This window comes from Lolium perenne, chromosome 5 (assembly GCF_019359855.2).
Source record: "Lolium perenne isolate Kyuss_39 chromosome 5, Kyuss_2.0, whole genome shotgun sequence".
NCBI lineage: Eukaryota > Viridiplantae > Streptophyta > Magnoliopsida > Poales > Poaceae > Lolium > Lolium perenne.
The window spans coordinates 138,610,812-138,638,498 of NC_067248.2; the positions used below are offsets into that span (position 1 = coordinate 138,610,812).

The 27,687-nt window shown below is 43.0% G+C and overlaps 2 protein-coding genes across 3 annotated transcripts; both read right to left on the bottom strand.

The window, feature by feature from the left end:
• Nucleotides 1-2,187: 2,187 nt before the first annotated feature.
• LOC127300038 (bifunctional bis(5'-adenosyl)-triphosphatase/adenylylsulfatase FHIT) lies at nucleotides 2,188-9,226 on the bottom strand. 2 transcript variants are annotated; one of them, XM_071820011.1, is made up of 6 exons: nucleotides 9,033-9,226; nucleotides 6,240-6,355; nucleotides 4,720-5,327; nucleotides 2,976-3,031; nucleotides 2,599-2,697; nucleotides 2,188-2,520 (listed from the first exon to the last, which is right to left on the bottom strand). In XM_071820011.1, exons 3-6 carry the CDS (start codon nucleotides 4,826-4,828, stop codon nucleotides 2,404-2,406), a joined length of 381 nt encoding a protein of 126 aa, XP_071676112.1. In that variant the 5' UTR covers nucleotides 4,829-5,327; nucleotides 6,240-6,355; nucleotides 9,033-9,226; the 3' UTR covers nucleotides 2,188-2,403. The 2 variants fall into 2 exon arrangements, with proteins under 2 accessions (XP_071676112.1, XP_071676113.1); XM_071820012.1 differs by lacking the exon at nucleotides 9,033-9,226 and having other exon boundaries at nucleotides 2,976-3,121; nucleotides 4,717-9,009.
• Nucleotides 9,227-11,676: 2,450 nt separating this feature from the next.
• On the bottom strand, nucleotides 11,677-14,120 carry LOC127300039 (bifunctional bis(5'-adenosyl)-triphosphatase/adenylylsulfatase FHIT). Its single transcript, XM_051330115.2, has 4 exons — nucleotides 13,854-14,120; nucleotides 12,490-12,636; nucleotides 12,113-12,211; nucleotides 11,677-12,033 (listed from the first exon to the last, which is right to left on the bottom strand). Exons 1-4 carry the CDS (start codon nucleotides 13,962-13,964, stop codon nucleotides 11,917-11,919), a joined length of 474 nt encoding a protein of 157 aa, XP_051186075.1. The 5' UTR covers nucleotides 13,965-14,120; the 3' UTR covers nucleotides 11,677-11,916.
• Nucleotides 14,121-27,687: the final 13,567 nt, after the last annotated feature.

Sequence of the window (27,687 nt, forward strand, 5' to 3'; positions counted from 1 at the left end):
TTTATCTTGATCAAGCAGGACCACCATATATTCGTGCACCTCGTACGAATCATGGGTGGATCGGCTCCTTGAGCCGATTCACAGGATAACCTGAGAGCCGATCGAGGCTCGTATTTAATGTTTACGTGTATGCCATGCAGGAAACTAAGCGAGGCATCTCCATCACCTTCCTGACCAGGTATAGGTCAGGTGGCACGCCCTTGCATCAGCATCGGACGTGTGTACCAGAGGCTTTGCGGGCCGTCGCTCGGAGGGACCAGGGCCAGCCGCAGCCCTAAGTTGTTCCCGGCTCTACTGTGTTGCCCGTCGCTGCCCGCCGGTGGGTTTTGACCGCAACAGGCCTGCATCCTTCATACAATGGAGTAACCGCGTCTACCTCCAGTTGATCCATCTTGGCTTTCTCTCGGGCGGCAGCTCTTGCGTTACTCGTCTGCTTGAGAAGCAGCTCTTGAAGATAAGGGTCCTGCACCCAGTCCATCGACGATGGTCCATCGTCTTCATCTTCATGATCGTCATGATGACCTCCATCTTGATCTTCCTCATCATCAGGTCCAGGATCTCCTACATTGTGATCATGATCATCTCCGGGATCTTCTACATCCTGATCATGCCCGAGATCTTCTACATCCCGATCACCTCCTTCCTTATTTCTTGTTGAAATCCCATGGACAAATTCATAATCATCTTCGTCGCCTTCCCACCGATAGCCATCCATGAAACCACGCATGAGAAGGTGGTCCCGCACCATATCTGCTTTAGGGTCCATAAGGCTCGTCAGCTTGCATCTTCGACACGGACATCTTATCTCCTTTTGGTTATTTCTAATCATCTCGGCTGTCGCGGCTTTCAAAAACCTAGCCACAACGCCTTCGCTCATCATGCGGACCATGGTCGCCTGCGGGTATAGAGAAAATGGATATCTTAGCATACCAAAAGAAAATTTTGGCATGACCTTCCCTAAAAATAGGACATATGTATATGCGAGTATGCCCACTATTCGCCGAAACGGAAATGAATCAACGTTTCGGCAAAATATTGGCAACTCCATCGCATTTCAAATCCCTGCAAACAAACACATGCAACACATGTGTGGATCGGAGGCTTTGCATATACAACACATGTGGAGGCTTCGCATACAACACACATGCACGTGATCGAGACGCTTTTCGCGCATGCGCACAACACATGAGCTTCGCATAACATATGTGCACACACACGTGTGTGTGCAAGACGATCGGAACCGGTCACACACAAAGCATAAAACCAACAAAGTTACCGATACGGCGAGACCTAGAGTGTTGGATGAGGTAAAAAGTTGAGATTGAGTAGGGTATTGAGCTAAGAAAGCTTCACCATTACTTACCTATGAAGAAAATTAAGTTTACCAACTTAATTTTGGTGAATGAAGAGGTGAAAATGAGGTGGAAAGGAGGGGCAACACGACCAGATCCAGATTTGGTGGGAGGTGGTGGTGGAAGAGTGTTTGGGGAAAGTGGGTGGCACATGTGAGTGGAGGGTGAAAAGCAGGAAATGGTCCCAGGTTAGCAGTGGCGCACCACATAGCCGTGCGCCACTGCTAGGGTGACATAGCAATGGCGCACTGCTAAGTGGTGCGCCACTGCTACGCCTCTCATCTCTAAAGGGGCTCTGGCCACCCCCTAGCAGTGGCGCACCTAATGACATGCGCCATAGGTAACCTATGTAGCAGTGGCGCACCACAGCAGTGCGCCATTGCTAAGCCTATCATCTCTAAACGGTCTCTGGACACCTCCTAGCAGTGGCGCACCTCTACAACGTGCGCCATAGGTAAGGAATGTAGCAGTGGCGCACCCCAGAGACGTGCGCCACTACTAGGTTGGGGGAGGACCTGGCCTCCTGTCACCACTTACTTATGGCGCACCAGAATCAAGGTACGCCACTACTACTTTTGTAACAGTGGCCCACCGTTTTGTGGTGCGCCACTGCTAAGTAGTAGTGGCGCACGGCAGCCATGGTGCGCCACTGATGGCAGTCTTACGGCTAGGCCTTTTCCTAGTAGTGAAACTACCAAATGATTTAAGGCTTGAAGCCTTTGCCTTTTTTTCATGCCTGCTCAGCATCAATGGACCATCAATATCCATAAGGCAACAAGTAATGAATGTCTAACCTAAAAAAAGGTATCCATTTAGTACAGACCGAAATAAACATAACATGTAAGCCGTAAAAATATATATCTTCCAAGAGACAACTGTTATCCCACATAGCATACAAGTAACCCACAACATTAGACTCATTAGTTTAGACTGCACATCACCATGTGGAAATAAATTTTTTACTGCAATATTGCAGAAAAACATTCCTATAAGTTTTATTTAAGGGAAAGCACCAAGCGAGAAGTTACAGAATAGTTTCTATGAAATACGTCTAGGAGAAAAGAGCACGGTACTCGCTGGCCTCATGACTCATTTCTTCCATGGTTCTATCTTTTCTTTCGATGTCCAGATCAAGCTTTTCTTTCAATTCTTTCTCTCTCACATCAATCTATTACAAAAGAAAATGGTAAGACATAGTGAAACATATTATACGAAATTATATAGATGCAAGATAGGGTCAACGAACCGCATCATATATTTCATCATTATTTTGAAAATCTCCTTTCTTCCTCGGGATCACATGGATGTGGACGTGCGGAACTGTTTGGCCAGATTGAGGACCATCCTGTACAAAATGCTATCAATAAGGAAATCCATTTTTTTCCTCCACAGGTAAAGGTAAAGGTGGACAAGATAATCAACTCAACATCAAGTTTGGAGTAAAAGACCAAAGGGCAGATATGGCAGACTGGCTGTGTAAGCGTAATTTGGGTGATTAAGTTGATTTATTTTGTTCGGGATCCCAATAGCAAAATCAACGAAGCATGCCCTTTAAAATTGGATGAACTAATTATATAAATTTGAAAGCATAAGCTATTCATGACATATAAAGAGAGAGGTTACCTGAATTGTAAATGTAAGAGAAGATGCTTGGTGGTACTGCTCAAGCCGTACACCAACTTCCTTCGCAGTGACCCATAAATCAATAGTCTCGTCAGTACTTAGATCAGCAAAACGTTTCACTTCACGATTGGGGCACACAAGGACATGTATGTTTTGTCAAGGAAAAAATTATGTAAATCCAAACATTAAAATGTAAGTAGATATTTTACTGTTTCAACTATGAAAAGTGTGAACCACGTGACAGAAAGGGGGCAGTGGATAACTATCTGTAGTTAAAGATATATACCATAGGTCGATGTATCTAATTGTAATTGTTGTATTATACATTTCCCACCTTTCATTGAGAAGCAAATCTTTCGGGTGAACTAGTCGGTGCATAAAGTGATGAAACACAAAAGTAAAGACAATATTTCAAACTGCGATGTAATCAGCCTACCAGCAATAAAACGGCTTATGGAGGCACTTGCAATCAGAGATGGGGCTACCCTAGCGGCAGAGAGAGGTTTTACACATGCCATTTTACAGAGCGATGCAAAGGAAGTGATCAATATTTGCAATGATGACTTGCAGAATAGATCGGAGATCATGGCGATTTGCCAGGAAGTAGCTGAGATTAGACGAGCTTTACCTAGCTTAAGCATTAGTTTTGTTGGGCATGATGCTAATAACGCAGCTCATCTTTGTGCTAAACAAGCTAGTTCAAATAGGAGGAGATGCCTGTGGATTAACTATAACCTAGGTTTTCTCGCTAATACTCTTCGGAGTGATTGTAATCCTGTCGAGTAATCAATAAAGCTCTTGAACCCGCAAAAAAAGCAATAAAACGGTTCCAACAAGAGATGATTAACCATATTTTAAATGAACCATTCACTTTTATGGATATATAACTCTAGGATAATTCTCTTGACATGCTTGATATTCATATTTCCACTAGCCATGCAATTTACAGATCTGTGGAAACTGAAAGAGGGGTATAGACCATATAATTTTCATTTTTTGAGTCAGATCTTTGGTTTCTACTGTATGTGTTTGGACTTTGGACCATGGACCATGGACACCCTTTAAAATAAGCGAGAGCCAAAGTTTATGTACAGTCAATCAAGGAATGTAATTAGCATTTAATTGTAAATCTCAGTGATGACTTTGTCGAAATAAAGGATATGACCTGCAGAGTAAGATTGAGACCTCTTAATAAAGAATATCACAAATATTATATGCGCAATGTATAGAATCGTGATCACAAGTAACTGATATACTAACAATATGTACAAATTGTGTTGCAGGGAACAATATGTACAATATTAGTACTCCCTCTGGTTTAAAATAATTGCTCAAAAATGGATATATCTACACACTAAAACATGTCTAGGTACATTCATTTTTTGGCAATTATTTTGAACCAGAGGAAGTACCACACTTTCAAGGTTTGAATGTTGTGCCGAAGCTGCCCCTAGTAATTATGCAAGGAATATATGGAGAACATAATTATTAGTGATATGGTGCTTACATGGAAGAGGAAGAAATTAGTCAGGGTTACCGATAGTCACTCCACTTCACCATAGAGTTTGTTAAGAGAAATTGTAACTACAAAATTGTGCTAGTGCTGGAAAGCTAATGAGTGATTTCTTATCTATTCCGTGAAATCTACTGCGATTCTGAGCTACAGGTGGAGGACTCGTGGTGGACACAGCAAATTGAACACTAGAAACTAGGCAAGGGAAAGGGGGACAAGCATAGATATTACCAGGGAGGACAGGGCGGAGGTTGACCATGGCGTAGGAGAGGGCCGTGGCGTGGAAGACCTCCTTCGCATCGATCGTGTAGGGTCCGAACTTGTACGCCGACGCCTCCATCTCCGGCAACGGCGGCGGATGGAAGGAGGAGCCGAGGAGGTGGCCGGCAGCACGCAGCAAAGTCAGGCCATTCCTGTAGTGAAGTAACCTGGTGTGCTATTTGAATCCCCTTTGCGGGACTCGATCACTTTCCTTAAATTGAAGGTTCGGTAATTGTCGGGTGAGCAGGTCGTATTACTTCCTAGCTAGCTACTAGGCACAAAGGAGCCACACCCATTTGTAAATATAAGATTGTTGTGTCATCTTTTGAACTTATGCATTTGGATAATTTTTCATTGTCTTCGTCATGGCTAGAGTCTCCCTCTGCATGTTTCTCCCTGATGTATGTATTAATTGTGTGAACTTTCATGTTTAAGGGCCGGAGAATCATGCAAGGACATGAGGGCCATGAACACATAATGAATGTGAATTACATGGGGTGGAGGGGGGCTTACCGGTTTTAGTGCTCTCCTACTGATTTGGTTGTGACCAAACTGTGTGGCGAAAGACGATTTCTAACCTGAAAAAAGATCCACATTTCAACTTTAGTGCCGTTCTTACCTATGATCTTGCCTTTTCGGGCAAAGTTGGTACATACTATTACATTACCAACAAACACAGATATGAAACCATTGATGTGTACGTGGAGGATATTGTACATATTTTTTCAGTATTATCATATCCATCGATGTGTTTATGTCGGACATTCTGTTTCTGGTATGATTGACATTGTAGGTTCCAGTCGCCACAGTGATCTTTTTTACCAACTCATTCTTATCGGCACTGCCCTTGTTAAGTAACAAATATACATCTTTCCCAACAGTATAAATATCATGCAATTATAGATATTGTGCACCTATCCTATTCTTTTATACAATGGAGCTATGTAGATAGACCTAAATACAAGATAGCATATTCAAAGAAAAAGGAAAAAAACAGAGCATTGAACTCATGAAAGTAGATTTCAAAACGTTTGTGGAAGGGTATATCGAGATTGCGCTTCCGAAAACCGAATAGAAGTTCACCACAATCTTGATATACCCTTCCACAAACGCTTTAAAATCTACTTTCATGAGTTCAAGGTCTGTTTTTTCCTTTTTCCTTCAATATGCTATCTTGTATTTAGGTCTAACTTCATATGTGAATTGTATAAAAAAATAGGATAAGTACACAATATTTATGATTACATGATATTTATACTGTTGGGAAAGATGAATATTTATTACTTACCAAGGGGCAGTACGGATAAGACTGAGTTGGTAATAAAGATCACTATGGCGACTCGAACCTATAATGCCAATCATACCAGAAATAGAATGTCCGATATAAACACATCGATGGATATGATAATATTGAAAAATATGTACAATATCCTCCACGTACCCATCAATGGTTTTATATCTGTGTTTGTTTGTAATGTAATAGTCCGTACCAGCTTTTCCCGAAAATGCAAGATCGTAGGTAAGAACGGAGTGGATCTTTTTTCAGGTTAGAAATCGCCTTTCGCCTGAGTTCATGCCCCTCATGTCCTTCCATGATTCTCCGACCCTTAAACATGAAAGTTCACACAATTAGTATATATATCAGGAAGAAACATGAAGAGGGAAACTCCAGCCATGAGTGAAAAATTATTCCGATGCACAAGTCCAAAAAATGACACAACAATCTTATATTTACAAATGGGTGTGGCTACTTTGTGCCTAGTAGCTAGTTAGGAAGTAATACGGCCTGCTCACCCGACAATTACCGAACCTTCTATTTAAAGAAAGTGATCGAGTCCCGCAAAGGGGATTCAAATAGCACACCAGGTTACTTTCCCAACCACCTAAGCAAAATTATAGCAGATTGTAGATGTACATGCAAAATTGTCTCAAAATTTCTACCGTTTTTCTATCCCGTGGTAGGCTGGTACAGTTCACTTCCAAAACTGCAAGTACTTGCATCAAAACTGTGGAAGTTACAGTTAAAATTGACTTCCTAATTGACACATTCTTAACAAAACTATGCACTTCCACACAATTGATGCTCAGGGAAAACTTAAGAAAAACAAACCAAAGCAAAACACACAGGCTGTTTTCATCAGCCGGTGTATGTTAAAGCTGAAAAACTACATCCAAATACAGACATGATTCATGTGGATAACTAGTCTTCAAAAAAGGAGACAAAGTTACAGATGAAAGTTGAAGCGTCTGATCATAGCACTAAAACAGCGGCTTACCATCAGCAATAAGCATACACAAGCAGCAGACAAAAAAAAAATACTAAGAGCATCTCCACTTGCCCTCCTTATAGCCCACCCCAAAACGAAAATAGGGGCGCCGACGCAGCATGCTCCAAAATTGTTTTCGCGCCGAGGTGGTGCGTATTTTCATCCGGCGCCCCCAGGCCGAACCCAATCCAGCGGGAGGTTATCAGGGGCGCCGGATGGCGCTAAAAGCCAAAATCATTAGCTTTCCCACCATTCTTGGAGCCATACCACCCCGTTCCCCTTCTCCCTCGGCCAATTCCCGCTATTTCACCAGCGCAACCGCGCTAGCCATCCCCTTGCTCCGCCGTCCAGCCATGAAGACGAGGCAGTACGTCGCTCCACGCACGTTAGCGCCGGATGTCCTCACCGCCAAGCCTGCTCCCGCGAAGTGCGGGCACCCGTCGTCAAGGAGCGGCCACGGGGATGACCAACGCCGAGTGGGCGTTCGACATCCAGCGGCGTACAATGGAGAACCTCAGCCGCCGCTCGAGGAGACGAAGCTGAAGGCGAAGAGGGTTGCGGCAGCAGCGAAGAAGGAGGCGAAGCTGATGGAACGGGCCGCTGCCATGGCGGCACCCCACACCCCGACGCATCCGTTCGTCACCGCCGCGTGGAGCGGCAGCCAGGGCAGCGTCTCCTCGCCATCACCGTCCACCATGTCGCCGCTGCCTTTGTTCCATGAAGCCCAAAGTAACCCACCCCACATGTCACGCTTCTCGCCGAGCTGCCACGATTTTGACCCGCTCGGTGGGTTTAACCCCAACACCTTCGCCGCCCCAAACACTTTCGCCGCCGGCGACCTGCACATGCTGGCCGGATGACCTGAGCTCGGGCGCACTCTCTACAGCCGAGGAGGGCCTCCTCCTCGTCGTGGCCCTCACCCCGGCTACCAGCAGTTCGCCGCGAGCAGTTGCGCGCAAGCGCCATTCGGCGTGATGCCCGGCGACGCCATCATAGAGGACATGATCATCGATGGCACCAACGGGCCGCCGTCCTTCATTCCGCAGGAAGCCGAGGCGTACGCCGATGATGAGTAAGAAGGCGACGATGTTGGGTGGGAGAACGACGTGTACACCTACGCCGAGGCTCCCGAAGAGATCGCGCCGTCCGTTGTCGACCCCAAAGGCAAGAAAAAGAAGGCCGTCACCACGTCGGGCTCTACCGCGGCAAACCCGAGGAAGAAGACCAGTGGGCGCGGGCCAAAGTGGAGCTCGAGGGAGGACGAGTGCCTCGCCGAGGCATGGAAGACATTGAGCATCGACAAGGTGGGCGTCGGTCTTGGAGAGACAGGACATCAAGCTCGACCTGATCAAGGCCAACATCGTCGCCAAGAAAAGGAAGGAGGACCTGGCGATCCTGATCGTCGACACCAGCGGCATGGAAGACGACGTCAAGGCGTGGTGCGCCGCGCAGCGCGCCACGATCCTAGCCGAGAGTCGAGCTCCACCCGCGCCCCAGCCCAGCACCGCGACTCCAGCGACGGATACTACTCCACCGGCAACTGATGCTTCCCCGTCGACTGCCTCGCCGCCATCGCCGATCGCTACGCTGACGACACCCACCATCGTCCCTGATTCCCTTGTTGAGGAAATTGCTTGATTCCCGCGATGCCGACCGGCCCGCATGCCCCCTTTTTTTTGGTTCACTGGACATTTCTATACCGCGATTTGCGACGATGTGTTCATTTAGACTTGTCATTTGCGACGATATGTGAGACAATGATCCTTTTATGGGCACGAAATCAAATCGGCGTATGTTTTTAACTTTTGAATTTGAGGGATGCGGCTGGGAACCGATGCCCCCTATTTAGGGTTACCCGCCAGCACCCTCCATACGGTCAGGCGCTGGACGTCATATGAAGGTCACGAGTGGAGATGCTCTAACAGAGAAAATTCACAGCTAAGCATACCGCAACATCTGGTGGTGAGCAAAGATACAGCAGCAGGCAACATACAAAAAAAAAAGCAGAAACAATACCTCGGTGGTGACTCCTCGGTGGAGGGAAAGTCAAAGTTGGTGCGGGGAAGGCATGCAGCGTCGACCTGGCGGCAGAGACAGGAGGAGGGCGGCGATGGGAGGCGGGTTAGGCGGCGGTTGCGACGGCGAGCGGAGGCGGGGAAGGCGACGAACCACAGCGATGGTGTGATGTCCCGCACACGGGGAAGGGAAGATCACAACCGGATCGGGGTATAAATAGGCTGCAAGGAATCGGAGAGGAAGCTGAGGAGAGGAGCAGAAGGTCAGGTCAAGAATCAAGATTCACTTTGGGACGTGCTACGCGTCGATCGTCCTACCGTGAAGCCTGCATGCATCATAGCTTTTGCAAGGCATAGAATTTATACTGACGCGATCAGGATAAATCGTCGTAGACGAGCGGCTGGCCGCCGGCCGTGCAAAGAATTTATTCGTCAGCTAGGCTGGGACTGGGGCGGGTTCGTGCGGATCTAATGGGATGGATAGCACCGGGTTAATTTAGGTTGAAACGGTTTCAGCTGGGGCTTCCGTGTGGAGGGCTGCTTCTCCAGGAGAAACGGCAAGATCACCGGCAGCGACGGCCACGAGGCGGCGCGGATATCCAGGAAGAAATCCGGTGCGTCGTACGTCTACGGCGTCGTCTAGGCTGGTCTCTCTCGGCGACGACGTGTTCAGCCTGGTCGACGCCGCGACGGTCATGGCCATCGTTGTCGTCATGGACCGGATCTGCCGAAGGCCATACGCGCCGATGGTGTGCTCTTCGCAGTAGTACTAGTAGCAGTCAACACTTACATCAGTCGAGAGAATTCTTTGTCCTTCATTGGATATTTGGATGGACCCTAGAACTGTCAGAGAATTGTTTTTTAGAGTGTATCTGTTTTATTAGTAGTGTCATTCAGACAATTGTACCGATTGTAAGAGTAGCATGCCGTGACACCAACGGCGAGAAGTTCCATATTCGCATTTGTCGATATTTTGTAAAACAGTTTCAGCAATCAACTAAAACATAATGACGTGCAAAATGTGTGTGACCTCAGGATGAGTATTCCAGTGCAGGAATTCAGTTGGATTCAGTGGATACCCAAACTCGGAAAATAAGCCAAATAGTTGCTCTTGCCCAGCATGTTGGGGCAACCCAGCGAACACTTGCCAAAGACCTGCACCATGGAGACATACTAGTTGTTGACATTGGCAAGCACTGCAGGACACACGACTATGATCGACGGACAGAAAATTACTTGGCGTGGCTTACCTAGTACAGAGGCAACGCATACACTCACCACTTGGCACTTTGGCAGAGCCACTGCCACCAGTAGATGTACCCAATTGCAATCCAGGGCATTATACACAGACACATGGCAGAAATATTCTGTTCTTCTTAGGGGCATCCTATCACGTCCATCGATGGCATCCAGCCTGGGGCATCCATTGAGACAAAAGTCATCTTTTTGTTGCTACAAGGACAAAAGTCCTCTTGGTATACCACCAGGCATAATGCAGAAGATGAAAGTGACCAAAGCTGCACAAACTACAGAGGCGGAATATGCAAAAGATGAAAGAGATAAAAAGTTGTGCACACTCCAGAAGGAAATTTGCAAAAGGAGATTCAACTCTAATTACCGGTTATCTTCGGTAACACGTAAAGAAACCCCAAGTATTGTCCTTTAAATACCCTAGAAATGGTACTCCTATTATTGTTCGAGAAGGTTTCTAGTTTGTCCACCACAAAGAAGCTTGCTGCCAAAAAAATTCTTGGGAAATAAAATGTTGTAAACACTTTCGGCCAAAGCACAGAGTGAAAATGTTTAGTCGTCTTGGGGAATAAAACTTTGGTCCATCAGCAAAGAAACCACATACAACTCTTCCAGTCCCTATCAAGAATATGTTGAACTGAGTATACGAATTCTGTTTTGACAACGTTGAGCAAACTATCAGCTAAGCTGCGATTTTTCTTAGGCTTTAAACGGGGCAGGCTTTTCCTACCTAAATAAACTATGGGCAGGTGCGTTACAAACCCCTTAATGCGCTTTCCCAAGTAATATCAAGAAAAATTGCCTTTGGTCCACTTAATAATAGTATGGGCAATGTGAAGCCAAGATGCAAACTGAAAATAATGATGCTTCCAGTTGGTTGATATTGATTGGGAAGCCAGTTTACAAGTGAAACTCTTTGTATACCGTTAGCATAAATCTGCAGGACGCCTAGTTCAATGTCTTCCACATTTTCAAAGATTATATTAGACACTACCGCGCTAGATCTGTTGTTTGTACTTATTGTTACCACTGATACCAGCCGACTTCATCATTTGTGGCATAATCACAAAACGTAGAACAAATAATGCTTCCGGGTCAACAAGCAAAACAACTAATGCTCCATGCCTACTTATCAAGCAATGGAAAGTCTAATACTTAGTATAATTTCTGTTAAATACCTAGCCACTAGCTTGTGTATCTCATAAATAAATACTCTACTGTAAATTGTAGTAAGAATACTTTTTCGCATTCTTGCAGGATTCAGAGACTTGCAAACTACCAAATGATTTAAGGCTTGAAGCCTTTGCCTTTTTTTCATGCCTGCTCAGCATCAATGGACCATCAATATCCATAAGGCAACAAGTAATGAATGTCTAACCTAAAAAAGGTATCCATTCAGTACAGACCGAAATAAATAGTACATGTAAGCCATAAAAATATATATCTTCCAAGAGACAACTGTTATCCCACATAGCATACAAGTAACCCCCAACATTAGACTCATTAGTTTAGACTGCACATCACCATGTGGAAATAAATTATTTACTGCAATATTGCAGAAAAACATTCCTATAAGTTTTATTTGAGGGAAAGCACCAAGCGAGAAGTTACAGAATAGTTTCTATGAAATACGTCTAGGAGAAAAGAGCACGGTACTCGCTGGCCTCATGACTCATTTCTTCCATGGTTCTATCTTTTCTTTCGATGTCCAGATCAAGCTTTTCTTTCAATTCTTTCTCTCTCACATCAATCTATTACAAAAGAAAATGGTAAAGACATAGTAAAACATATTATACGAAATTATATAGATGCAAGATAGGGTCAACGAACCGCATCATATATTTCATCATTATTTTGAAAATCTCCTTTCTTCCTCGGGATCACATGGATGTGGACGTGCGGAACTGTTTGGCCAGATTGAGGACCATCCTGTACAAAATGCTATCAATAAGGAAATTCATTTTTTTCCTCCACAGGTTAAGGTAAAGGTGGACAAGATAATCAACTCAACATCAAGTTTGGAGTAAAAGACCAAAGGGGAGATATGGCAGACTGGCAGTGTAAGTGTAATTTGGGTGATTAAGTTGATCTATTTTGTTCTGGATCCCAATAGCAAAATCAACGATGCATGCCCTTTAAAATTGGATGAACTAATTATATAATTTTGAAAGCATAAGCTATTCATGACATATATAGAGAGAGGTTACCTGAATTGTAAATGTAAGAGAAGATGCTTGGTGGTACTGCTCAAGCCGTACACCAACTTCCTTTGCAGTGACCCATAAATCAATAGTCTCGTCAGTACTTAGATCAGCAAAACGTTTCACTTCACGCTTGGGGCACACAAGGACATGTATGTTTTGTCAAGGAAAAAATTATCTAAAACCAAACATTAAAATGTAAGTAGATATTTTACTGTTTCAACTATGAAAAGTGTGAACCACGCGACAGAAAGGGGGTAGTGGATAACTATCTGTAGTTAAAGATATATACCATAGGTAGATGTATCTAATTGTAATTGTTGTATTATACATTTCCCACCTTTCATCGAGAAGCAAATCTTTTGGGTGAACTAGTCGGTGCATAAAGTGATGAAACACAAAATTAAAGACAATATGTCAAACTGCGATGTAATCAGCCTACCAGCAATAAAACGGTTCCAACAAGAGATGATTAACCATATTTAAATGAACCATTCACTTTTATGGATATATAACTCTAGGATAATTCTCTTGACATGCTTGATATTCATATTTCCACTAGCCATGCAATTTACAGATCTGTGGAAACTGAAAGAGGGGTATAGACCATATAATTTTCATTTTTTGAGTCAGATCTTTGGTTTCTACTGTATGTGTTTGGACTTTGGACCATGGACCATGGACACCCTTTAAAATAAGCGAGAGCCAAAGTTTATGTACAGTCAATCAAGGAATGTAATTAGCATTTAATTGTAAATCTCAGTGATGACTTTGTCGAAATAAAGGATATGACCTGCAGAGTAAGATTGAGACCTCTTAATAAAGAATATCACAAATATTATATGCGCAATGTATAGAATCGTGATCACAAGTAACTGATATACTAACAATATGTACAAATTGTGTTGCAGGGAACAATATGTACAATATTAGTACTCCCTCTGGTTTAAAATAATTGCTCAAAAATGGATATATCTACACACTAAAACATGTCTAGGTACATTCATTTTTTGGCAATTATTTTGAACCAGAGGAAGTACCACACTTTCAAGGTTTGAATGTTGTGCCGAAGCTGCCCCTAGTAATTATGCAAGGAATATATGGAGAACATAATTATTAGTGATATGGTGCTTACATGGAAGAGGAAGAAATTAGTCAGGGTTACCGATAGTCACTCCACTTCACCATAGAGTTTGTTAAGAGAAATTGTAACTACAAAATTGTGCTAGTGCTGGAAAGCTAATGAGTGATTTCTTATCTATTCCGTGAAATCTACTGCGATTCTGAGCTACAGGTGGAGGACTCGTGGTGGACACAGTAAATTGAACACTAGAAACTAGGCAAGGGAAAGGGGGACAAGCATAGATATTACCAGGGAGGACAGGGCGGAGGTTGACCATGGCGTAGGAGAGGGCCGTGGCGTGGAAGACCTCCTTCGCATCGATCGTGTAGGGTCCGAACTTGTACGCCGACGCCTCCATCTCCGGCAACGGCGGCGGATGGAAGGAGGAGCCGAGGCGGTGGCCGGCGGCGCACGCGAGCTCAGGACGGAACAGATCCTAGGCAGCGGACTCGGCTTCGGTGACTTTCACACAGCAAAGTCACGCTGTAGCATCTGTAGCAAGACCCTCAAACGGTAAACCGCGTATATTTGTTTGCAGAAATCGGGTCTGAGGATTGGAAAATATGTCCGGTCCGGAGTGTGGCGTTTTGATTCGGATTTTTTAAAATTTTGAAATTCAAATTTTGAGTGTTTGAAAATAAAGGGTTACGTGTAGCTCGGCCTCCGTTTGAAGTTTTCCGTCCAGAGTGTGGCGTTTTGATTCAGATTTTTTAAAATTTTGAAATACAAATTCTGAGTATTTGAAAATAAAGGGCTACGTGTAGCTCGATCACCACTTGAAGTTTTCCGCCCGCATACGAAGATACTATAACTTTAAAAATAAATTTCATGACAGACAGGACATACATTCTATTTGACAATTGATCTGTGCATACATACAAAACAAACCTAAACTTGAATAAAATTCGACATAAATCTAAGGAAGTCGCTGCCATGGCAAACTACATACCAAATTCAGCTCTGGAATATTCACTGGAGCCTCTTGTTGTGGCGGCGATGCGGGAGTGGCTTCACGCGTCTTTGTTGCCGACGAAGTCGCGGTAAACCTTCCTCTGCTCCTTCGCCACCAAGCGCCACTCCTCCGGCTTCTCCGTTTCGCGGCGCCTCGTCTCCTCCACGAGCCTGAGGAAGGTGGGGACGTGATGGTCGTCAACGAAGTCACCGAACGCTAAGTCGGTTGCGTCCTCGAGTGTGGGGAGGATCTGCACGAGCTTCGCGTCCTCGACATAGTTGCCGGGAGCAAAGGAGGGCGCGTCCTTGACCTCCATCTTCACCGGCTACGGTGGCGCGCGTGTAGTCGACGCAGAGGAGGCAGAGGAAGCAGAGCAGATGGCAGGGAAGGCGGGAGAAGCTCGACTCCCGCAGGTAGAACACGGGCGACGGCGCCAACCCGTACTTCGTGTACCGGTACGAGCCACAGAGGCGCGCCACGTTCAAAAGCTTCTTTGCGACCTTCGATATCTCGCCAGCGCCGTGCCCGATCGAGCTCCGCCTCACCCACTCAAGCTTCCGCCGCGGCCAATCTTGCCGCCCCCTCGCTCACTCGAGTTGTGTTCGGACACCATGGCGGCGTAGGGAGCTTGGACCTACTGTTGGCGCAATCGATTATGGTCACCGGTGCCAGAATGTGAGTGGTCGATGTAGCGGAGGGCAGTGGAAGTGGCGGTACCACGTGAGGGTTTCAGTCCGCATCGGCTGCTCCGAATGCGATATATACCGGCCGGTGCGAGCTCCATGAGGTTATGTAAATGGCATTGATCAAATCTACATGGAGTATGTTGTCATCAAGACATTAACATGCCTTACCTTTGTCCATTAGTGGTTTACCATTAGGCTATTCTAACTTGCACAGTCAAGTGTCGTTGTCCTGACCCGGCGTCTCCAAAATTCAGTCGATGCACCAACCTAATGGATTTATGCGGATGTACGCATCTTAATTATGCATAGACCGGATATAACCTTTAAGTGTTTCACTACGATATAGACTTTCATGTAATAAAACACCTACTATCGAAAAAAAAGCAGAAATGTTGAGCACCAGCATCATGATTGGCACAACCACAAATTAAAGGAGCTTTAGTGGAGCAATTGCTCAAGTACTCAAACAAACACATATTGTCGAATTCGAGCCAATTAAAAGGGGTCAAAGGGAGTAACTGTGAACGCATGTAAGACACGCCTCTAAAATGTAATACTTTCATGTTGAATTATGTTTATCTTGTAGTGAGTTACTTTTTAATGTACTTTTGTTCACCTAGACAAAATTAAATTGATCTTATGGCTCCACCACATAAGAATGCACATGCGAATGTATGAAAAGGCGAACATTTAAGAACACACCAAACTTAACCGTAAAATCATTTTTCTTGAACCCTTTGAACTTCTCCTCAATTGGCAACAATTGTTAAATTGGATAAACAAATTTAGAAGGCCAATATAATATGATTTCCTCAAAATGATGTGTTCTCCACGACCACTCTCGTCATCCTTCTCCATATATGTATCACTACCATTGACAAAACACGAGGAGCAAAATGCTTCTTTACTTTCAGTTTCTTACTTCATGGATAGTCAAATTTAATCCTCTTTGGATGCCTTGGCTCTTGAGATAACAGTAAGAGCCATTACATATGGAGCTTAGGGAGCACACTCCTCGTGATCACGGAAAGATACATCTCATTCTATATGTTCCTATAACCTTAACGACAATAGTCTCACGGTAGATGTTGTGCATGATATCGTATCATAGATAGGCAAAAGATTCTTAACGTTTCCACACACAACTCTTATGCCGATATAGATATCCTCCAAGCAATCCTCGCTCGTAGCCATCTCATTCTCGTGAAACTTATGCCTTGGGAGTTGATAGACCTAGGTCATCATAACTAAGTAACAAAGAAAACTTCTTCCACATTGAGAGTTCTGATATATTGCTATGTTGCTTATTTTCATGTTGATGTTCTTGCATTATGCTTCCTATTTCTATCCCCTACAAAATGTCCTACAATCTCTCGTGTGAAGTAGGTGCAATGGATTGGTTTGAGGGATTTTGTTGAACTTGTGTGGGAAAATGTTGAGTGTATAAATATTGTGGGGTGCACATAGGTGGGTAGTAATATTGTTGGAATGGATAGCTATAGTGAGGTGGTTGTGAGAATGGTGGTGGATATGAGTACTTTGTAATAGCTGTAAGGATTTTATGGTTGATGTGGTGAGGGGTAAGTGCAAATTTGGATTGTGTTATGGGTACTAGGTTGATTGGTATATTGGTTTGGGTGGGTTTGAGGAGTGGTTGACTAGTATATTGGTTTGGGTGTGTTTGAGGAGTGGTGGAAGAGTGATATGGTGAATTCCAGAGCTTGTGATGGGTGTTGTGGATGCTAGTGTAGAGAAAATTTGGGAATTTTGCGTGTTTTCATGACGAGACAAGGAGTGCAAGGTGGGAACTTATGATGTGGAAGTTGTTGGTTCAAATTTTCTAACTTAATTTGTGTGTTTGGTAAAAAGGTAGGAGTAGTGGAAGGTTTTCCTTCTTTGAAAATTGCGCTCACTTGTGACTGATTGTGAGGAGGGGTACTGCAATCAACTCCACTTGTCCAAATGCGGATGGTGCACTAGACAGAGTTAGAGCCCCTCGATGCAACTATAAACCCAGTTGCTAAATCATAGAGTGGGTTTAGATATGTTACTATGTATGTCGTCGATCAATTATTGTTGCAGGTCTAGCCATCAATTGACGTTGATCGCCTTGCGATGTAACCTTGTCCCGGTAGCTTTTTGCTCGTGTGCTTGTGCCGCCTCCAAAAGTTTGGCCTTCTCTATCTCTTGAGCCAACGCCTCCCGCGAGCATGTACGAACTGATGACATGGCGAAGGACAGTGATACGTCTCCGACGTATCGATAATTTCTTATGTTCCATGCCACATTATTGATGTTATCTACATGTTTTATGCACACTTTATGTCATATTCGTGCATTTTCTGGAACTAACCTATTAACAAGATGCCGAAGTGCCGATTCTTTGTTTTCTTGCTGTTTTTGGTTTCAGAAATCCTAGTAACGAAATATTCTCGGAATTGGACGAAATCAACGCCCAGGGGCCTATTTTGCCACGAAGCTTCCAGAAGTCCGAAGAGGAGACGAAGTGGGGCCACGAGGTGCCCAAACCATAGGGCGGCGCGGCCCCCCCTTGGCCGCGCGGCCCTGTGGTGTGGGGCCCTCGTGCCGCCTCCTGACCTGCCCTTCCGCCTACTTAAAGCCTCCGTTGCGAAACCCCCAGTACCGAGAGCCACGATACGGAAAACCTTCCAGAGACGCCGTCGCCGCCGATCCCATCTCGGGGGATCCAGGAGATCGCCTCCGGCACCCTGCCGGAGAGGGGAATCATCTCCCGGAGGACTCTACGCCGCCATGGTCGCCTCCGGAGTGATGTGTGAGTAGTCTACCCCTGGACTATGGGTCCATAGCAGTAGCTAGATGGTTGTCTTCTCCCCATTGTGCTATCATTGTCGGATCTTGTGAGCTGCCTAACATGATCAAGATCATCTATCTGTAATTCTATATGTTGCGTTTGTTGGGATCCGATGAATAGAGAATACTTGTTATGTTGATTATCAAAGTTATATCTATGTGTTGTTTATGATCTTGCATGCTCTCCGTTACTAGTAGATGCTCTGGCCAAGTAGATGCTTGTAACTCCAAGAGGGAGTATTTATGCTCGATAGTGGGTTCATGCCTGCATTGACACCGGACGATGTGAGAAAGTTCTAAGGTTGTGTTGTGCTTGTTGCCACTAGGGATAAAACATTGATGCTATGTCTAAGGATGTAGTTGTTGATTACATTACGCACCATACTTAATGCAATTGTCTGTTGCTTTGCAACTTAATACTAGAGGGGGTTCGGATGATAACCTGAAGGTGGACTTTTTAGGCATAGATGCAGTTGGATGGCGGTCTATGTACTTTGTCGTAATGCCAATTAAATCTCACTATACTCATCATGATATGTATGTGCATGGTCATGCCCTCTTTATTTGTCAATTGCCCAACTGTAATTTGTTCACCCAACATGCTGTTTATCTTATGGGAGAGACACCTCTAGTGAACTGTGGACCCCGGTCCAATTCTCTATACTGAAATACAATCTACTGCAATACTTGTTCTACTGTTTTCTGCAAACAATCATCTTCCACACAATACGGTTAATCCTTTGTTACAGCAAGCCGGTGAGATTGACAACCTCACTGTTTCGTTGGGGCAAAGTACTTTGGTTGTGTTGTGCAGGTTCCACGTTGGCGCCGGAATCCCTGGTGTTGCGCCGCACTACATCCCGCCGCCATCAACCTTCAACGTGCTTCTTGGCTCCTCCTGGTTCGATAAACCTTGGTTTCTTTCTGAGGGAAAACTTGCTGCTGTGCGCATCATACCTTCCTCTTGGGGTTCCCAACGAACGTGTGAGTTACACGCCATCAGACAGCTTGCTCGATTTAAATGGATCTGATGGACACCTTGGTGTCCAACACATGAATGTGAATATGATGCTAAATAGTGTTTTTGTGCTCGAAATAACGGATCGAAGTAACCCACAACGACAAATATTTTGGGTCGTCCAGACTTGCCTCTAAATACCAATTGTCATGATCCTACCCTGATGGAGCATGAACAATCAGGTAGTTGACAATAATTTGCTAGAAAGACTGAAGAACAAAAGAAAAGCAAGAAAGAAGTGCAACAATAGAGATGACAAATGTTTTACAGTTTTTCATATCGCGCCATCCATCCACCCTAACTATAAGATGGAGCCACGATTAGTAAAGAGTTATTACAATAATTTGCACTCATTAAAGTATTGTACTCCCTCCGACCTAAAATAATTGGCACACGCCATATATATTACTATGTGTACAAGTTTACTAGTGAGCTGTATGATACGTCCATTTTGCATCACTATTTTATATCATAATTTACTGTTATTCATTGATATATTTCATATTTAGAGATGATACTTATGTTATTTCACCTATTTTGCATGTTTCATGATTATTGGAGAATTACTCACCGGAGTCAGAATTCTGCTGGAAAAAGCACCCTCAGGATACAATATTTCTGAAGATCAACAATTGACGAAAAATATACCGAAGCTCCTATTTTTCCAGATGACGGAGCCAGCCAAAAGAGGAGGCCGAGGAGGGCCGCCATGGGCCCTCCCCATGGGCCGGCGCGGCCACCAATGCCGGCGCGCCGCCACGTGGGGAGGGGGCCCACGACCCCCTCGGCCATCGCCCTTTCGCGTACTTCATCTCCCAGAAACCCTAAGGTGCGGGGGAACATCGAGGATAGTCATCGCCGCCTCCTCGAGGCGGAAAACACCAGAGAGAAAAGAGCTCTCCGGCAGGCAGAAATCTGCCGGCGAAATTCCCTCCCGGAGGGGGGAAATCGTCGCCATCGTCACCATCATCGAGTTGGACTTCATTGGGATCATCATCATCATCATCATCTCCACCACCGACACCGCCATCTCCACCGCTGCACCTCGTCTCCGCTGTAACATCTAGGGTTGAATCTTGAGTATTTCATAGGGGAAACTCTCCCGGTGTTGATTACTCCTTGTTATTGATGCTATTGAGTGAAACCGTTGAATCAAGTTTTATGTTCAGATTGTTATCCATCATCATATCACCTCTGATCATGTTCCATATGATGTCTTGTGAGTAGTTCGTTTAGTTCTTGAGGACATGGGTGAAGTCTAAATGTTAGTAGTGAACTATGTTGAGTAATATTTAATGGTTTGATATTTAAGTTGTGGTGTTATTCTTCTAGTGGTGTCATGTGAACGTTGACTACATGACACTTCACCTTTATGGGCCTAGGGGAATGCATCTTGTATTCGTTTGCTAATTGTGGGGTTGCCGGAGTGACAGCAACCTGAACCCCCGTTGGTATATCGATGCATGAGGGATAGCAGGATCTCAGAGTTTAAGGTTGTGGTTAGATTTATCTTAATTACTTTCTTGTATTTGCGGATGCTTGCAAGGGGTTTAATCACAAGTATGTATTAGTCCTAGGAAGGGTGGTGCATTAGCATAGGTTCACCCACACAACACTTATCAAAACAATGAAGATTAATCAACTATATGAAGCGAAAGCACTAGACTAAATTCTCGTGTGTCCTCAAGAACATTTGGTCATCATAAGTAAACAAACCGGCTTGTCCTTTGTACTAAAAAGGATTGGGCCACTTGCTGCAATTATTATTCTCGCATTTTACTTACTTGTATTTTATTTATCTGCTATATCAAAATCTCCTAAAAACTTGTCTGTGAGCATTTACAGTGAATCCTTCATCGAAACTGCTTGTCAACACCTTCTGCTCCTCGTTGGGTTCGACACTCTTATTTATCGAAAGTACTACGATACACCCCCTATACTTGTGGGTCATCAAGACTATTTTCTGGTGCCGTTGCCGGGGAGTGAAGCGCTATTGGTAAGTGGAATTGGTAAGGAAAACTTTTACTGTACGTGCTGTTTTTATTTCTGCCTGCTGCTATAATTCATTATGGAGAGATCTTCTCTTGAATTCCTATTTGGAAAATCTACTACTACTGCAAAGGTAGTGGATGAGGTGCCAGGTGAGAAAGTGATTCCATATAAAATACCTATGAAAATTATTGAACGTGTTGTGGATAACCGCTATGAAGGGGATGGAACTGTCCATCCTGGAGATCATTTACTGTTTTTACATGAATTATGCGGGTTATTCAAGTGTGCAGGTATTTCTATGGATGAAGTTAGGAAAAAAACTATTCTCTATGTCGCTGTCTGGTAAAGCGGCGCATTGGTATAAACTGCTGAAGAATGGGCATTCTCTTGATTGGAAGGATATTATGCCTCTATTTTATTCTAAATTCTATCCTCCAAGTGAAATTCACAAAGACCAAAACCGCATATATAATTTCTGGCCTCATGATGGAGAGAGTATTGCCCAAGCATGGGGGAGATTGAAGTCTTTAATGCTCAAATGCCCCATTCATGAGCTTCCTGATAATATGATCATTGATAATTTCTATGCAAGACTTTCTTTTCAAGATAAAACCTTGCTGGATACTACTTGTTCTGGATCATTCACGCGCAACAAAGAAGAGTTTAAATGGGACCTTCTTGATCGGATTCAGGAGAATACTGAAGGATGGGAGAACGACAAAGGTAGAGAGTCAGGTATAAATTATGATTATGAATGCATTGAAACTTTTATGGATACTGATAAATTTCGAAATATGAGTGCTACTTATGGTCTTGACTCTCAAGTTGTTGCAAATTTTTATAAAGCTTTTGCCTCTCATTTTGAATTGCCTAGGAAGAGTTTTAATAAGTATCATGAACCTTACAAAGATAAAACTAATTCACCTATAGGTAAATGTATTGAAGTTAAAACTGTTGATCACATTCTTCCTGAAGCTTATATTGAAAAAATTCCTTTTCCTGCTAAAATGAAGGAGTATTCTGTTATAACTAGTGTGGTTAACAAAAGTGCAAAGAAACCTATAGAACCTGAGGAGCAAATAAATGTTGAACCTTCTGTTGCAATAGTTAAAGACCTTGTGACTGAAAATGTAGAAGATGGTCACATCATTTTCTGTGAAGATGCTTCTAATATTGTTTCACATCCTAGTAAGTCTAGGAAAGCCAGTGTTCCTATGCTCTCTGTTAGAATTGGTGATCATTGTTATTATGGTTTATGCGATATTGGTGCAAGTTCTAGTGCCATTCCTTATGAGCTTTACAGGGAAATCATGCATGAAATTGGTTCTTGTGAACTTGAAGATATTGATGTGGTTATTCGGCTAGCTAATAGAGAAACTATCTCTCCTATTGGTATCGTTCGAGATGTGGAAGTTCTACGTGGTAAGATTAAATATCCTGCTGACTTTTTGGTACTTGGTTCTGCTGCTAGTAAGACTTGTCCTATCATTTTTGGTAGACCTTTTCTAAATACTTGTGGAGCTATTATAGATTGCAAGAAAGAGAAAATTGTGACTAAATTTGCTGGTGAATCTTATGAGTTTAATTTCTCTAAATTTGCCAAAGTTCCTTATGAAGCTGAATTGCCTAATGATGATTTTAGAGTTGAACAGCTTGCATCTATTGCTCTTGCTCCTAATAATCCTTTGCAGCAATATTTGGAGGATCACGAGAGTGAAGTCTTTAGGGAAGAAATGAATGAGCTTGATGAAATTTTCCTTCGTCAACCCATTCTTAAACATGACTTACCGGTCGAAGATCTAGGTACAACACCACCACCAAAGGAAGATCCTGTTTTTGATTTGAAACCGTTACCTGATAATCTTAAGTATGCTTATATTGATGATAAGAAAACATATCCTGTTATTATTAGTGCTAAGCTTTCAGATTTTGAGGAAGAAAGATTCTTCGAAATATTGAAGAAACACCGAGGAGCTATTGGCTACACTCTTGATGACTTAAAGGGGATTTCTCCCTCTATTTGCCAACATGCCATCAATATGGAAGATGATGCAAAGCCTGTTGTTGAACATCAGCGTCGCCTAATTCCTAAGATGAAGGATGTGGTAAGGAATGAGGTATTGAAACTTCTTGAAGCTGGTATTATATATCCTATTGCTGATAGTAGATGGGTTAGTCCTGTGCATTGTGTTCCTAAGAAAGGAGGAATAACTGTTGTACCTAATGATAATGATGAGCTCATCCCTCAAAGAGTAGTTGTAGGGTATAGAATGTGCATTGATTTTCGAAAGGTTAATAAAGTTACTAAGAAAGATCATTACCCTTTACCTTTTATTGATCAAATGCTAGAAAGGTTATCTAAAAATACTCATTTCTGCTTTCTTGATGGTTATTCTGGGTTTTCACAAATTCCTGTTAGAGCTAAAGATCAAGAGAAAACCACTTTCACTTGTCCCTATGGAACTTATGCTTATAGGCGTATGCCTTTTGGTTTATGTAATGCTCCTGCTACTTTTCAAAGATGCATGTCTGCTATTTTTCATGGCTTTTGTGAAAAGATTGTAGAGGTATTCATGGATGATTTTTCTGTCTATGGGAATTCTTTTGATAATTGTTTGCGAAACCTTGATAAAGTTTTGCAGAGATGTGAAGAAACTAACCTTGTTCTTAATTGGGAGAAATGCCACTTTATGGTTAATGAAGGAATTGTATTGGGACATAAAATTTCTGAGAGAGGTATTGAAGTTGATAGAGCTAAGTTGAAGCAATTGAGAATATGCCCTATCCTAGGGATGTTAAAGGTATTCGAAGTATTCTTGGTCATGTTGGTATTTATAGGAGATTTATTAAAGATTTCTCTAAAATTTCAAAGCCTCTTACTAATCTTCTTCAAAAAGATGTACCTTTTGTTTTTGATGATGATTGTAAGGAAGCTTTTGAAACTCTAAAGAAAGCCTTAACAACTGCTCCTGTAGTTGAACCTCCTGATTGGAATTTACCTTTTGAAATTATGTGTGATGCTAGTGATTTTGCTGTAGGTGATGTTCTTGGACAGCGAGTAGATAAAAAATTGAATGTTATTCATTATGCTAGTAAGACTCTTGATGCTGCTCAAAGAAATTATGCTACAACTGAAAAAGAGTTATTAGCTGTAGTTTTTGCTTGTGACAAGTTTAGACCTTATATTGTTGATTCAAAAGTCACAGTTCATACTGATCATGCTGCAATTAGGTACCTTATGGAAAAGAAAGATGCTAAGTCAAGGATTATTAGATGGGTGCTTCTTTTGCAAGAATTTGATTTACATATTGTAGATAGGAAAGGTGCTGATAATCCTGTTGCTGATAATTTGTCTAGATTGGAAAATATTGCTTATGATCCTGTTCCTGTTAATGATAGTTTTCCAAATGAACAATTGGCTGCAACAAAGGTGAGCTCGCGAGATAGTCCTTTGTATGCTGATTATGCTAACTTTATTGTTTCCAAGTACTTGCCTCCAACCTTTTCACCTCAGCAAAGGAGGAAATTCTTTTATGACTTGAGGCATTATTTTTGGGATGACCCACACTTATATAAAGAAGGAGTGGATGGTATTATGCGAAGATGTGTCCCCGAATACGAACAACAAGAGATATTGACTAAGTGTCATGGTAGTGTTTATGGAGGACATCACGCCGGAGATAGAACCGCACAAAAGGTTCTACAGTCAGGTTTTTATTGGCCAACTCTCTTTAAAGATGCAAGAAAGCTTATTTTATCTTGTGATGAATGTCAAAGGGTTGGTAATATCTCTAGACGCAATGAAATGCCTATGAATTATACTCTTGTTATTGAACCATTTGATTGTTGGGGATTTGACTTCATGGGTCCTTTCCCTTCTTCAGAAGGTAACACTCATATACTTGTTGTTGTTGATTATGTTACTAAATGGGTGGAAGCCACACCCACAAAAAGTGTTTATGGTGAGACCTCTTTAAAAATGCTTTTAGATGTTATTTTTCCTAGGTTTGGAGTACCTAGATATCTTATGACTGATGGAGGTTCTCATTTTATTCATGGTGGTTTTAGAAAAACTCTTGCTAAATATGGTATTAATCATAGAATTGCTTCAGCTTATCATCCTCAAACTAGTGGGCAAGTAGAATTATCAAATAGAGAAATTAAATCTATCTTGCAAAAGACTGTTAATAAATCTAGGAAAAATTGGGCTAGTAAGTTGAAGGAAGCAGTGTGGGCTTATAGAACTGCTTATAAAAATCATATGGGTATGTCTCCTTATAAAATGGTTTATGGAAAAGCTTGTCATTTACCTTTAGAACTAGAGCACAAAGCTTATTGGGCTGTAAGAGAACTTAATAAAGATTTTAAACTTGCCGGTAAGAAAAGGTTGCTACAATTGAGTTCTTTAGATGAGTGGAGAAGTGAAGCTTATGAAAATGCTAGACTTTTTAAGGAGAAAGTTAAGAAATGGCATGATAGAAGAATTATTAAAAGAGAATTTAATGTTGGAGATAAAGTCCTATTGTATCGGTCTCGTCTCAGAGTTTTTGCAGGAAAATTACTCTCAAAATGGGAAGGACCATATGTCATTGTGGAGGTGTATCGTTCAGGGGCAATAAAAATTGCTTCGCTGAAAGATGATGCCACACAAGTGGTGAATGGACAAAGACTCAAACATTATATTTCTGGAGATTCTTATAATGAAGATGTTGATGTTATTCGAGTGGTGACTCCGGAAACTTTCATCAAAGATCAAATTGATAGTTCTGCAGAGTTCAACTTCGAATAGGTAACAGTTTTGGTAGTAAAAAGTCCGCGTTTAACTTTCCGAACAATATTTTTTCTATTTTTAGAAAATATGAAAAATTACGAGATCGAATCGGAGTGGAGGAGGCGCACGAGGGCGCGTCCCCACGTGGTGGCGCGGGCCCCACCCTGGTCGCGCCGCCATATGGGGACGGCTCCCCGGAGTCCCTCTCCCACTCGGGTTCGACCAGGTGCTTTCCTTTTGTCGTGAAATTTTTTGTTATATAATCCCCCGGATCCCCCGAGGTCCGTATATCATCTTCTCGTCGTGTTTTGTTTCGAGCTGTTTTCTGCCAGGATCTGTTTTTGATCTAGAAGCACCATGGTCTTCAACAACAAGGGCAAGGGGACTTTGGAGGAAGATATTCAAGACCCCGAGTTGAAAGAAGAAGTCGAGAGTGAAGATGAAGGAGAAGTGGAGGAAGACCCGCGTGTATACCCGCGCGCCACCGTCGCAAGCATCGGGGTGGTGGCGAATCCGTTCAACCTCAAGAGAGGCGCACGGATGAGCACCGGAGGAAAAGTCCCACGTGGCTTCCTAGATCCAAGGACATCTTCTCCAGGCATCAATAACCCCTTCCACACTCTAATTCATAAGAGTCAACTTGAAAGGATTCCTGAGGCAGAATTGCCTAGTAGTTGGGATATGGATCGTTCTAACAATGCAGGAAGGATGAAACCTGAAGCTGAGGAGTGGGGAAACAACTCTAAGAGTTGGGACTCGCCGTCTGACATACTCATTAACCGCGTCGAGCACAACTCGGAGCTGATCCGCAACCTCACCTACGAGATTGATGAGCTAAAGGAGCTTGTTAAGAAGCTTATCAAGAATTCACCACCATCACCGAAGGAGTAATTCATCATTGGTATTGGCACCCTCTTGGCTTGTTCCAAGCTTGGGGGTGCCGCGGTATGATGTCTACGGGTGCTTCTATTCTTGTAGACAGTGTTGGGCCTCCAAGAGCAGAGGTTTGTAGAACAGCAGCAAGTTTCCCTTAAGTGGATCACCCAAGGTTTATCGAACTCAGGGAGGAAGAGGTCAAAGATATTCCTCTCAAGCAACCCTGCAATTACGATACAAGAAGTCTCTTGTGTCCCCAACACACCTAATACACTTGTCAGATGTATAGGTGCACTAGTTCTGCGAAGAGATAGTGAAATACAAGTGGTATGAATGAATATGAGCAGTAGTAACGGCGCCAGAAAATAGCTTGCTGGCGTGCAGTTGATGGTAGTAATATTGCAGGAAGTAAAGATGCAGTAAAATAGTAAATAAGCGATGATTGCAGTATTTGGAAACAAGGCCTAGGGATCATACTTTCACTAGTGGACACTCTCAACATTGATCACATAATAAAACCACTCTACACTCTCTTGTTGGATGACAAACACCATTAATTGTGTAGGGCTACAAGAGCACCTCAATGCCGGAGTTAACAAGCTCCACAACATTCGATGTTCATATTTAAATAACCTTAGAGTGCATGATAGATCATTGCAATTATACCAAGTACTAACATAGCCTGCACACCGTCACCGACAGACTATGAAAGGAGGAATAGATCACATCAATACTATCATAGTAATAGTTAACTCCATAATCTACAAGAGATTACAATCATAACCTATGCCAAGTACTACATGATGCACACACTGTCACCATTACATCATGAAGGAGGAATAGAGTACTTTAATAACATCACCAGAGTAACACATAGATGAATAGTGATACAAAACTCATATGAATCTCAATCATGTAAGGCAGCTCATGAGATCATTGTATTGAAGTACATAG

Excerpts from the sequence above, each read along its gene's own strand:
- LOC127300038 (XM_071820012.1), bottom strand. The coding sequence starts at position 4,828 with ATGGAGGCGTCGGCGTACAAGTTCGGACCCTACACGATCGATGCGAAG. Across the intron at positions 3,122-4,716 it reads CCGCCCTGTCCTCCCTGGTA|ATGTCCTTGTGTGCCCCAAT; the intron begins ATATCTATGCTT and ends GACAAAACATAC. Across the intron at positions 2,521-2,598 it reads ATGATGAAATATATGATGCG|ATTGATGTGAGAGAGAAAGA; the intron begins GTTCGTTGACCC and ends CTTTTGTAATAG.
- LOC127300039 (XM_051330115.2), bottom strand. The coding sequence starts at position 13,964 with ATGGAGGCGTCGGCGTACAAGTTCGGACCCTACACGATCGATGCGAAG. Across the intron at positions 12,212-12,489 it reads CTCTTACATTTACAATTCAG|GATGGTCCTCAATCTGGCCA; the intron begins GTAACCTCTCTC and ends CATTTTGTACAG. Across the intron at positions 12,034-12,112 it reads ATGATGAAATATATGATGCG|ATTGATGTGAGAGAGAAAGA; the intron begins GTTCGTTGACCC and ends CTTTTGTAATAG.